Here is an 11,827-nt window from a genome sequence, read left to right on the forward strand (position 1 = left end):
ATTAACGCAGGACAATCTGTCAGGCCTGGCCCAGATGCAGTAATTGTGGGCAGGGGGGGATTAAAATGATCCGGGGGGGGGGGGGAATTAAATTCACCCAAGGGGAGAAAAATTATGTAGGTTACTAGGGGAGAAAATTCTTCCCAGGATGCTGGGGGAAGCCCCCCCCCAAAAAAAACAGGGTCTTGGGAAACAGATAGGAGGGGGCCCTGCAGGCTGTCCATTGCCCCCACCCCCACGACGGGATCTGTCCCTGGTCCTGCAGTAACCTCCCCCTCCCACGCAGAGCCAGGGAGAGAACCCAGGAGTCCTGGCTCCCAGCCCCCGCATCATGTGGAAGAACAAAACAGCATCCCCCTCCCTCTGTATCAGGGCACCCCGGCGCTCAGAAAAGGCCATAACGAGACGAACAAGACACACACCCTTCTCCTGTGTTTCCCCACCCCCTATGTGCTGGCCCCACCCTTTGCCACAGAAGGCCCCTCCCCCATCAGTGTTGCAGCCCCACCCCTACCCAAAGATCTGCCTTCCCCCCACCCCCCAATTAGTTACAGCACATCTTCTGACTCTTCTGCCGGGGACATTGGTGGGAGCGGTGGGATCTCCAATATTTGCCCCAGCAATTTATGTGTTGGGGGAGGGGAAAGCTGCGGGGGGGGGACACCACAGTGGCTCCAGTCTGGCTCTTGGGGGAAACTGAGGTATGGAAAGAGCTAAAAATGATTAGTCCCTCTGTCTAATGGGGTTCGTATCCTCCCTACCTCACGGGAAGACAAAGCAATTAAAGACCACAAAGTGCCCAGAGACTCTGGTAACAGACGCGAGCATCATAAGTTCTTAATTATTTAATTAGCGATCCCTCGCTCCGCTCAACAGCCGATCTCAAAGTGCTTTTACAAAAGGGGCTCCAGGATCGTAATGGAGAAACTGAGGCACGTAGACTGAAAGTGACTTGCCTCGTCACAGATCCAGGACTAGGCCTCAACTAGGCCGCACTGCCTCCCTAGTGAGGGACAAATTACACTGGGCTCCAACTTAAGTGCAGTTGTAATATATCCCATCCGTGACCTCCGTACCTTGTTGCGGTGAGTTCCACCGGCTATAAAACGTTCCACATTGAAAATTAAACATGGTTACCATCTATAGTTTTTAAGGGTGGTTTGTTTTTTTATTTCTCCTCATCTTTTACAGTAGATCCGATACAGGCAATTAAATAATTCTGCAAATAAAAACGAGCCAGCATAATAAAAAAAGAGGTTAAAAAGCAAAAAGGGAGTTAAGTTATTTCATTCATACAGTGATCTCAAGGATGCAGCACCAGGAAAATGGGCTGGGAGAAAAGAGGGATTTAATTATTTTTTTAAAAATTACTTCCAGTTCCAAATGAAAGGGAATGGTTTCTCTCGTGGTTTACAGACAGCAGCAGAGAAGACGAGAGACCAGGCAGGAATCTACTACAGGCAAAGTTGGCATCAGCTGTTTCAAGGGCAGAGTTAAGGGGATGCAAGGGATTTCCCAGGATGCTGGAGGCGGGGGTGGGGGGGCAAGTCTTGTCTCAGTGCATATGCCGTGTGAAGCGAAAAGACAGATTAAAAATAACTGTACATTAAAAGAGGAAGACAGACCCTAAGATGAGGAAAGGGGTCACAGGGGTAGGGAGCCGGGGTACGACTCAGAAGGTGCTAGAAAGGTTACAGCCCAATATGGTGGCCTCAGCTCTGTAGGCCAGAAATCCAAGACGGCTGCCATTGCACAGCCCAACATAGCAGCCATTAGCCATGGAGGCCAGGAATCCAAGATGGCCACCATTCCACACCCAAGGTTTTGGCCATGAATACCAAGATTCAAAATGGTGCCTGCCCATTCCTCAGAGGCTAGGTCAAGCCTTTGACTACAGCGGCCATTTTGTTTCTTCACAGACAGAGCCAAATGGCAGCCATTTTTCTTTCCTGGCCCACGTGCCCCAGTCAAGTTGGCCAGACTATTTGCCGCAGAGGCTAAGAAACAAAATGGCCACTTTTCCACAGCCAACGGCAGCCATTTTGATTCCAGGCCTACCCAGACTATGGCCGCCATGTCTCTTTTCCAGGGCAGGGGGTCAAAATGGCTGACATTCCTCAGCTATCGTCCAGCCATTTTGATTCCCACATGGACAACGGCAGCCATGTCGTTGGCTACAGAATGGTGGCCATTTTGATTCCCGGTCTATACAGACAATGGTGGCTACGGAATGGCGGCCATTTTGATTCCCGGTCTACACGAACAACGGCAGCCACGTCGTTGGCTACGGAATGGCGGCCATTTTGATTCCCAAGAGACACGGACAACGGCTGCTATCCCACAATAGGGCCGCTGCTGTTCAGCCATTTTGTTTTCTAACCTACCAGGACAATGGCCGCCGTACGGGTGGCCATGGTACTGGGGTCGTTCCCATTCCCGGCCTACCTTCCTCAACTCAAGCCCCGGCACCTACTCGGTCAGGGAAACAAAATGGCCGCCGGCTCAAGACAACACACCAAATCTCAATGTCTCCTGTAGGGGTGCGGGTGGGGGGGCTGGAAAACGGGGAGCGGGCAGAAGTGTGCGGGCTGGGGGGGCACACGAGGGGGGGGGAAAAATAGAGGTCTCGGCCGTACCTTAATTTTTAATATATATATATAAAAAATATCTATATACATTTATTATTATATTAGGAAACATCTCAATGGGATTTCAAAGGGCAGGGGAAAGGGGGGGGTGTCACAGGCTCTGAGCTGCCCCCCCAAAAATGGGGGGGAAAAGGGCATTAGAAGAGATCAAAGCGACGTAGCATTCCAAAGGTTTTGGGGGTGCGGGGGTGTAGGGTGGTACCAGACCTTTCAGTGTAATCAGCACATTTTGGGGTGGGGGGCATAACTGGGGTGGGGGGGGTGCGCCACGGGGAAGGTCACTAAAACAGCCTAAGAGCCAGGTTAGTCATCCTAGGATTTTCGGCAGGACGATTTCAAGAGCAACCCCCCCACCCACCCCAAAATCAAATCAAATCCCAGGGGGTCCCTCCTCCATCAAGCCCCGCCCAGGATGTACCAGGGGCTCCTCCCCTTACGAAACTGGCCCCTCCTCCTCCATTAAGCCCTGCCCATTTGGGGGTGGAGCCCCGGGAAAGTTGGGGGGGGAAGGGAGGGGAAGCAGGGCTTAGTCCCTGTTGACCCGGATCTTGAAGGCCACGCGGCCGGCGAACTTGTCCCGCTCGTCGGTGGTGGCGATGTTCACGGCGTTGATTTTACACTCCACGTTGTGGTCCGTGTTGGCCTCCAGGCTCAGGAACTTGACGGCCACGATGGGCTGGGTGTAGTTCACCTAAAGCGGGGAGGGCGGTGGGTCAGGAACCGAGGATGGGACCCCACTCCCCTCCCAGAGCCGGGGAGAGAACCCAGGAGTCCTGGCTCCCAGCCCGCCCTGCTCTAACCCACCAGCCCCCCACAATCCCTTTCCAGAGCCGGGGAAGAGAACCCAGGAGTCCTGGCTCCCAGCCCGCCCTGCTCTAAGCCACCAGCCCCCACTACCTGCCCAGAACCGGGGAGAGAACCCAGGAGTCCTGGCTCCCAGCCTGCCCTGCTCCAACCCACCAGCCCCCACTCCCCTCCCCCAGCAGAGATCAGGGACCCCCCAATCCTGCACAGCCCCCCAGCTGAGACCAGCCCACCCCCACGTTACTCACATGGACTTTCTTGCCATAGTAGGGGAAGTACATGAGGTCGATGTGACCATTGGGGGGGAACATGACCATCTCCCCCAGCTTCTGTGCGTCCTCCTCTTTCTGGTGGGGGGGAAGGAGAGAGAGAGGGGTCAGGGGTTACCCAGAACCCCTCCAGCCGTCCCCCACCACCCTATCCCCTTGCGCGTTCCCATTGGGGTCTTCCCCTCTCCCTCCCCCACCAAAAATCCCCTCCCCCAGCTCCGTCATCCCCCCAGCCTTAGCCCCCCCCATCTACCCTGCCTGCCCCCCAGCTTCCCACCCCCATCCTCAGAGCCCCCCACACCCCTAACCTCCCCCCCCCGGCATGTCCCCCCCTTCATTTTCCTAGCCACCTGTCCACCCCCACCACTGAGCCCGGAGCCCCCCCATTTCCTGTCCTTACTGCGCGCTCCATCTCGGGGTTCAGCTGCCCGGAAGGCGGAGGAGAGTGAGATGAAATGAGTGAATAAGTGGCCGAGAGGGAGAGGTAGCGAGAAGAGATGTCGGTAACCAGGGAATTTGGGGAGGGGGGACAGCTCGAATTAGGGTGCAGTTGGGAGAATCTGCTCAACTCGGGGTGCCGGTTTGGTGGGGATCAGCAAAGCCATTTACTGCTCTGGGGCTGGGAGAGGCAGGGCTAAGGTGAATTTGGGGGGGCATCTAAAATAGGGGTGCAACCAGAAATCACTAACCTCAGGGTACAAGTCATAGGGACCCATTCAACCAACCAGCGGCTCCCCCAGGTCCTATGGGATGGGAATGGGACTGCTATAAGCTGGAGGGAGGGGTGTATATATTTGGGGGACCCCCCCAGAAACCCCCACCTGAGCGTGGGGGTTCCCCGTTGCCCGGACACATCCCTTACCGCCTGGAGTTTGGAAGTGGGCGTCTGTGGGCGGGAGGAGCCAGAGAGAGACAAGGAAGATGAGTTAATGGAGAGAAAAGGGGGTGATGGAAGTGGGGGGCAGCGGGGTGGGGGGCAGGGGGGGCTCACCTTGGCAGCACAGGTGACATTCATGGTCTGGTTGGCCCCTGCGAAGAAGTTGATGACCTGGAAGGAGGAAGGGGGGGGGGGGTCACAAAAAGTGCAGGGAAGAACCCCCAAAATTTGGGGGGCACAAACCCCAGGCCGGGCTGCCCCCCGCCAGCCCCACCTACCCGGTTCATCTTGATGAGGATGCAGGGCCGGCCGTCGGCATAGCCGTAATGGGTGGAATCGTTGAGCCCGGAGCAGGCGCCCAGCACCGTGCGGTTAAACTGGCAGGCCCGCTTGGGGTAATTCAGCACCCCATTGTCCGGCTGCTCGTTGTAGCGGCCCGGGCGGCAAGCATCGTTGGTGGCCACCTGGATGGAGTCGTTGTAGGCTGGGGGGAGAGGGGGGGGGAAGTTAGCAGGTGAGTGCCAAGGAGCTACCAGAGTTACAGCCCTGAGGAGAATCCAGTGGCGGGGAGTTCCGCAGGTTAACAACGTCTGCTGGGGAAGGTTGTGGGCTCTGCTGACTGCCACCAGGGGGCAGCAGCGGCCTGCCTTTCACCTGCAGTCTGCCATTCACTGGCGTCCTCCCTCGGTCCAGGTAGCCATGGCTACAGACCCCCCCTCTCCAGCCCCCCCACTGGGTCCGTCAGGCACAACTGAGCTAATGCATGATGTGACGGGGTGGGGGCAGTTTGCAGGGGGCAGATGCAATGCCGGGGAAGGAGGGGGGACCTGGGTCGGCAACAACACGACCCCCCCAAAAAATCTGGCTCTCTCCTCCCACACATCCAAACAACCCCTCCAAAAAAAAAAATTTTTTTTTAAATCTACCCCTGCCCCATGCCCAAAATCCCCCTCCCCCTTCTCTCCCATCGCACCCCCAAATCTGCTCCTCCAACCCCCACGTCCCCCAAGATCCAGCCCCCCTGCATGCCCCCCCTGCCCCTTCTCCCACCCCCAATTGCCCCTCCAAATGTCTCCCCCCCTTCTCTCTGTGCTCAGACACCCCCTCTTCTCCCCCACAGCCGCCCTGCGGCCCAGGGGGACCCCCGAACTAGAAGCCACCATCCCCATCCCAACCCCCTTCCCACCCCAATGGGGGTTAATCTGGGGGGACCCCCCCCCCGTTTGCTCCTTCCCAACTCACGATCCAGGAAGTCATTCAGCATCTTGACGTGATGGTCCCAGGTCTCAGTGTTGCTGACGTTAAAAGTCACGTCCAGGGCATCTGTTTTGGGGCGGATCATCATCCCTGGGGGGGGGGGACAGGAGGGAGAGATGTATGGGGGGGTTCTACTTTAGGGGGGCAGTACGAGCCCTCCCAGCGCCACCCTTCCCACCCTGATCGTGCCGATGCAACCGGGCGCCCGCGATGAGAAGGATCCACCGGGAGAGGCGTGCGTGAGAGTGTGCGCGGCCCCCCCACGCGCACGTGCAAAATAAAAAAAAGGGGGGGTGCCCAAGAGCCCGCCCTCCCACGACGGCCCCAGCCGGGGGCCGTGGCCAAGGAACCCAGGCCGGAGGCGGGGGTGGCAAGTGGGCGTGCGACGGGCGTGCGAGCGACGGGCAATGCAGGCAAAGTGGGGCACGCTGCCCCCCCCGGGTGCCCCCCCCACGCACGAGGCCTTACCGGGCACAGAGAGGCGGTCCTGGTACTTGGGGATATAGGGGTCCACCGTCTGCAGCATGACCCACATGGTGAGCGTGAAAAGCGCCGTGAGAAAGCCGTAGAAGACCAGGTAGAAGAACAGGATCATGGCTGGGGGGCAGGGAGGGGGGACAAAATGGGGGGGGGGGTCAAGCAGAGCCCCCACGTGGGAGAGGGGAGCCCTCCTGTGCCCCCCCAAACCCTGCCCCTCTGCAGCCCCCGCAAACTTCCCCTACCTCAGTCTTCGATCTCACCCCCGCCCCATCTTATTCCACCCCCGCAGGTGGACCCCCGGACCCCTTTCACTCTGCCCCACAAGCCAACAGCTCCCCGACACACACCTGCCCCCCTCCTCAGGCTGCAGCCCCCCTTCGTCCAGCACCTAGGCTGGGAGGCCCAATGCGCCCCCCCTCACATTCCCATGCTGGCCCTGTTCCCGTTAATTAGACAGGAGATGAAGGAATTGGGGGGGGAAGTTACCCCTCCCCCCAACACATGGCCTAACCCCCCTGCCCCCTGACAAACCTTGTGCAGGAGGGAGGGGGTTGGGCACATACCCCCACCCCAAATAGGGGGTTCCCAGGGGGGAATTTGGATGTGTCCCCCAGCTCACACAGGAAGTGGGGGGCAGATGGCTTTCCCTCCAGAAACAGGGGTCTGCATCCCACTCTGCTGGGTGCCTGGGTGTGGGGGGTTCAGCCAGTTGGGGACCCCTCCCCAGACTAAATGGGGGGAAGGGGCCAGATCCCTCAATCTTCCCCCTCAGATCCACCCCAACCCCTGCACTCCCAGATGCACCCCTCCGCTCACTGCCCCACAGCCAGGGTACCCCAACATCCATCCCCTGCACCCCCAGATCTACTCCTTCCCCACTGCACCCCCAGCCAGGGTACCCCCATGCACCCCTCCCCACACCCAGATCCATCCCTTTCTCAAAAGCCCTCCAAGTCTCCAGATACCCCCCAATACCCTCAGATCCAACCCCGCATACACCCCTAAATAGTACCCGCCCCCACACTTTACCTAGACCACGTGTCCCTGCAGAATGAACCCTGCGGCCGTTCCGGGGACCCCTGCACAGAGCCCCATGGATTGGGAAGGGAGGGAATCAGGACACGGGAAAAGCCCTGGGGGAGACGGGATCCCCTGATCTCCACCCCCAACATTCCCCTCCCCTGATCCCCAGCACAGCCCAAGGCTAGCCAGCAACACCGCTCTGCCCTCAGGGCTCGCAGGTCGGCTCCCCGCTCGGGAGACAGGCCCGGAGGAGCGCAGGAGGAAACCCAAAGGTGAGAGAACAGAGCAGCTCTGAGCTATCCCAGGTGTAAACCCAGAGTAACCCCGGTGTAAACCTAAAAGGGGTGGCCATCAGCCCCTCTACTCCCCAGTTATTCCCTGGTTTAAACCCAGATTAATACCAGTGTAAACCTAAAGGGGTTGGCCATCAGCTCCTCTACTCCACAGCTACTCCCTAGTGTAAACCCAGAGTAACCCTGGTGTAAACCTAAAGGGGGTGGCCATCAGCCCTTCTATTCCCCAGCTATTCCCTGGTTTAAACTCAGATTAATACCATTGTAAACCTAAAGGGGTTGGCCATCAACTCCTCTAGTCCACAGCTACTCCCTGGTGTAAACCCAGAGTAACCCTGGTGTAAACCTAAAGGGGGTGGCCATCAGCCCCTCTATTCCCCAGCTACTTCTTGGTGCAAATTCAGAGTAATCCTGCTGTAAACCTAAAGGGATGAAGATTAGCCCCTGTGCTCCCCCAGGAGCAAACCCAAAGGTGAGAAGAACAGAGTAGGTCTGGCCTACAGCCTGGTGTAAACCTGGTGTAACCCCAGTGTAAACCTAACAGGGATGGTGATTAACCCCTCTGCTCCTTCCTGGTGCAAATCCTGAGTAACCCAGCTGCAAACTTGAAATTGGAGGCATGGGAGAGCTGCCCTTGGTTATTCCCATTGTAAATCCAGAGTAACCCTTCTGTAAATCTACAGGTGTCTGTCTACACAGAACTGGCCCCCTCAGCCTGCAACTACTCCTTGATGGAAATGCACCTAACCCAACTTCCCAGCCCCTCTGAGCACCTGAGCATGGGAGGGATGTAAATCCAGATGAACAGGTGTAAACCTGTAGTAACCCTAGTGCAACCCAAAAGGTGACTGTAAGCAAAGCATAGCCCCTCTACTTAGAGGTGTAAATCCAGAGTAAGCAATGTCACTCCAAAGGCAGCGGAGATCAGAGAGTGATCCGTTGCTCCCAGGTGTAAATCCAGAGTAACCCAAAGGCAAGGGGGATCAGAGCAATGCTTTGCTCCAGGTGTCAATCCGGAGTAATCTGCTCCAGGTGTCAATCCGGAGTAACCCAAAGGCAAGGGGGGCAATCAGAGCAGTGCATTGCACCCAGCTACTACCCAGTGTAAATCTAGAGCAATCCCATCGATCGCCAATGCCTTATGGGTTGCAGGGAATGACCCACCGCTCCCGGCTACTCCTGGGTGTCAATCCGGAGTAACCCCCACTACAAACAGTGCAACACTCCTAGCTACCCCCCTGCCCACACCCTAACCCCAGCGCTTCCAGGGAGGGCGGCAGGGTAGAGGAGTTCCCCCCAGCCCCACAAACAAAGCCCTTGGCTAGCACAGAGGCCGGCTCAAAGCCCCTAAGCCCAAGGACTGGTAGAGGCAGGTCACACCCAAGTACCAGTGGGGCCCCCCACAGGCCCTGGGCCCAGCTGTGATCCGGGGAAAGGACAGGTGAGGGGTTCATGTGGCCCCACATCTTGCCCTCTGCCAGCCCCCTCCCCAGAGCCTCCCCCCCCCACGCTTCCCAGCCCCCCCACCCCCTACAAGCTCAGTCAGCCCCCCTCCATTCCCATCTCCCCACTCTGCCACCTGCCCCCCACATCCCCCCAGCCTCCCCACTCCACCACATCTACCTGACCCCCAGCTCCCCCCCCACTCCACCACCTGCCCCCCACATCCCCCTTTTCACCAGCCCCCCATATCCCCCCAAAAGCCCCTCATATCCCCCCACTCCAACAGCCCCCCCCTCCAGCTCCCTGCCAGTCCCTCCCCACTCCTTCTCCCACCCCGACCTCCCAGATCTCTCCACCAGCCCAATCCGGTCCGCCAAGCCGCCAGCTTCTCCGCAATGCAACAAGCCAAGACATTATCCCCCAGCCAGAGCGAGATGGGAACCCAGCCCCCCCCCCCAACAAGTTTCCCCGTCAGCCCCCCCCTCCCCCCGGCCTGCTGCAGTGAAGGGAGGGGGGACGCTGCCTTCTGCAGTGAATCTAAGCCGGGATTAATGGTGAATCCCCAGCCTACCGCCCCCCCCCCCCCCACACACACTTAAAAAAACCCTGGACAAAGCAAAGGGCAATTAATCCAGACGGGGTGGGGGGGTCCCTATTCTGAGGGGCCCCCCTCCATACAGCTCCCCCTGCCTCCCCCAGAGCTGGATTCCCTCCTTCTATCCAACCCCTTCCCACTCCCAAAGATGGGGGGGCAGTGGTGTCAGGCCACAGGGGGGTACGTGCAGGAGAAAAAGGGGGGGCCTGCAAAGTGTGGGAGGGGGGAGCAAGAGGGACTGGACAGAGGGGCAAAATCTGGGGGGGTAGGAGGGGGGAGGATAAGGAGTGCTAATTTTGGAGGGAGAGGGCTATTGCCGGATGGGGGGGGCTGATCCCCCCCTTCCAAGTCCCCCTCGGCATGGGGCGGGGGCTGTGTTGACAGATGGGGGGGGGGCTAAGACTCACCCAGCTCCTACAGAAAGCTGACCTACTTTTCCCAGCCCTGTCCACCGCAGCACTGTGAAACTCGGGGGGGGGGGATTGATAGAGACAGGGCATGGGGGGCATTACCCACCCCCCCAGCCCCTGCCCCATATATAGCCCTGTCTCTGCCCCACACCAATCTCAGAGGCCAGCCCCCTTCTCTGCCCCCCCATCACCACAGCCCCCCAGCCCCCTCCCAGTACCGCATAGATAAGGGCAACCAATTTTCTTTGAGGGGGATGGGGAATATAGCCCCCCAATTTTTCTCCTTCACCCCACCATGTGATGGGTTCATTTACCCGCCCCATGAAACACCCCAAAACATTATGAGAAGGGCTTCAATCCTAGCCCCTCCCAATAATCCCCCCCACTTTAAGGCACATAGCCCCCCCCCAAAAAAATACACCCCAGGGATCACCCAATGACTCCACTTTCTACAGAGATTTGGGTCATGACGACAATCCTCCCAGAGAACTGTGCCCCCAAACAGCCCCCCCAAATCCGCCTCCTTTCTGGACTCTTCAAGGACACCCCAATAACCCCCCCAGACAACCTGCTCCTGACACCCCCGGTTATTGCCCCTAGACAGGAGGGGGGATTGGGGAGGGTAAAGGGCACCTGCTAATGACACCCCAAATTTCCCCCATCTTAACCTCTCCCCGGCCCCCTCCTTTTAAGGGCACCTGCTAGCGACACCCCAAATTTCCCCATATTAACCTCCCCCCGGCCCCTTCCTTTTAAGGGCATCCGCTAACGACACCCCAAATTTTCCCCATATTAACCACCCCTCGTCCCCCTCCTTGTAAGGACACCTGCTAACGACACCCCAAATTTTCCCCATATTAACCACCCCTCGTCCCCCTCCTTTTAAGGGCTCCTGCTAGCGACACCCCAAATTTCCCCCATATTAACCACCCCTCGTCCCCCTCCTTTTAAGGGCTCCTGCTAGCGACACCCCAAATTTCCCCCATATTAACCACCCCTCGTCCCCCTCCTTTTAAGGGCTTCTGCTTGCGACAACTTCTCCCCTAGATCAACCTCCCCCTCCTTTTAAGGGCATTAGCTAACGACACCCCAATTCTCCCCCTAGCTCAGCGCCCCCCCCCAACCCCCCCCCACGCTTCTCCGGCTTTTCAAAGGCTAACACGCCAATCACCACCCCCCGCGGCTCTGCCCCAGAGCCGGCCTCCCCCCCCAGCCAGCCACGTACCCCAACTGCTGCCCGTGCGCCCCATAAATTGGCGGGTGCGCGGGTTCCAGATGGCTTCTCGCCACTCCGCCATGACTTGCCCGCAGGTTTTCTTCTCCTTCTCGATAGCCATGGTGTGGGGGGGGGGGCTGCAGAACTGGGGGGGGCTGGAGCAAGGAACCCTAGATTCCCCCGGCGGAGGAAGGAGCTGGGGGGGGCTGGCGGGGGGGGCGCTGGATACGTAGCTACACCCGGGAGACGCTACCCCAGCACCGGCTCCGCAGCTGATGGTGAGCAGAGCAAGGCAGCGTGTGTGGGGGGGGGGTGGTGAGGGGTGGGGGGGTATTTTATTCCGCTCAGCCCTCCCCAGGCCCCGCCCCACCGGGCGCTCATGCATATGCAAATGAGCCCGCCCAGGGGGCGGGGCGGCTCATTCAGGTTTTGCGGCCGGCCCGGGGCGGGGCTTCAAGAGACGGGGCGGGGGGAGTCTCCCCTCCCCCCGCCCCCCAGGGAAAGGGGAATAT

The 11,827-nt window shown here is 58.7% G+C and overlaps 1 protein-coding gene across 2 annotated transcripts; it reads right to left on the reverse strand.

Moving 5' to 3' along the window:
* Window positions 1–1,143: 1,143 nt before the first annotated feature.
* ATP1B2 (ATPase Na+/K+ transporting subunit beta 2) lies at window positions 1,144–11,621 on the reverse strand. 2 transcript variants are annotated; one of them, XM_078850857.1, is made up of 7 exons: window positions 11,325–11,621; window positions 6,324–6,452; window positions 5,841–5,945; window positions 4,877–5,082; window positions 4,713–4,769; window positions 3,701–3,799; window positions 1,144–3,339 (listed from the first exon to the last, which is right to left on the reverse strand). In XM_078850857.1, the coding sequence occupies exons 1-7, from the start codon at window positions 11,434–11,436 to the stop codon at window positions 3,175–3,177; spliced, it is 873 nt and encodes a 290-aa protein (XP_078706983.1). In that variant the 5' UTR covers window positions 11,437–11,621; the 3' UTR covers window positions 1,144–3,174. The 2 variants fall into 2 exon arrangements, with proteins under 2 accessions (XP_078706983.1, XP_078706984.1); XM_078850858.1 differs by lacking the exon at window positions 11,325–11,621 and adding an exon at window positions 10,097–10,126.
* Window positions 11,622–11,827: the final 206 nt, after the last annotated feature.

The sequence above is a fragment of the Lepidochelys kempii genome, chromosome 28, assembly GCF_965140285.1.
Source record: "Lepidochelys kempii isolate rLepKem1 chromosome 28, rLepKem1.hap1, whole genome shotgun sequence".
NCBI classification, from domain to species: domain Eukaryota; kingdom Metazoa; phylum Chordata; order Testudines; family Cheloniidae; genus Lepidochelys; species Lepidochelys kempii.

Excerpts from the sequence above, each read along its gene's own strand:
- ATP1B2 (XM_078850857.1), bottom strand. The coding sequence starts at position 11,436 with ATGGCTATCGAGAAGGAGAAGAAAACCTGCGGGCAAGTCATGGCGGAG. Across the intron at positions 6,453-11,324 it reads GCGCACGGGCAGCAGTTGGG|CCATGATCCTGTTCTTCTAC; the intron begins GTACGTGGCTGG and ends CCTGCCCCCCAG. Across the intron at positions 5,083-5,840 it reads GCTGAATGACTTCCTGGATC|CCTACAACGACTCCATCCAG; the intron begins GTGAGTTGGGAA and ends CTCTCCCCCCAG.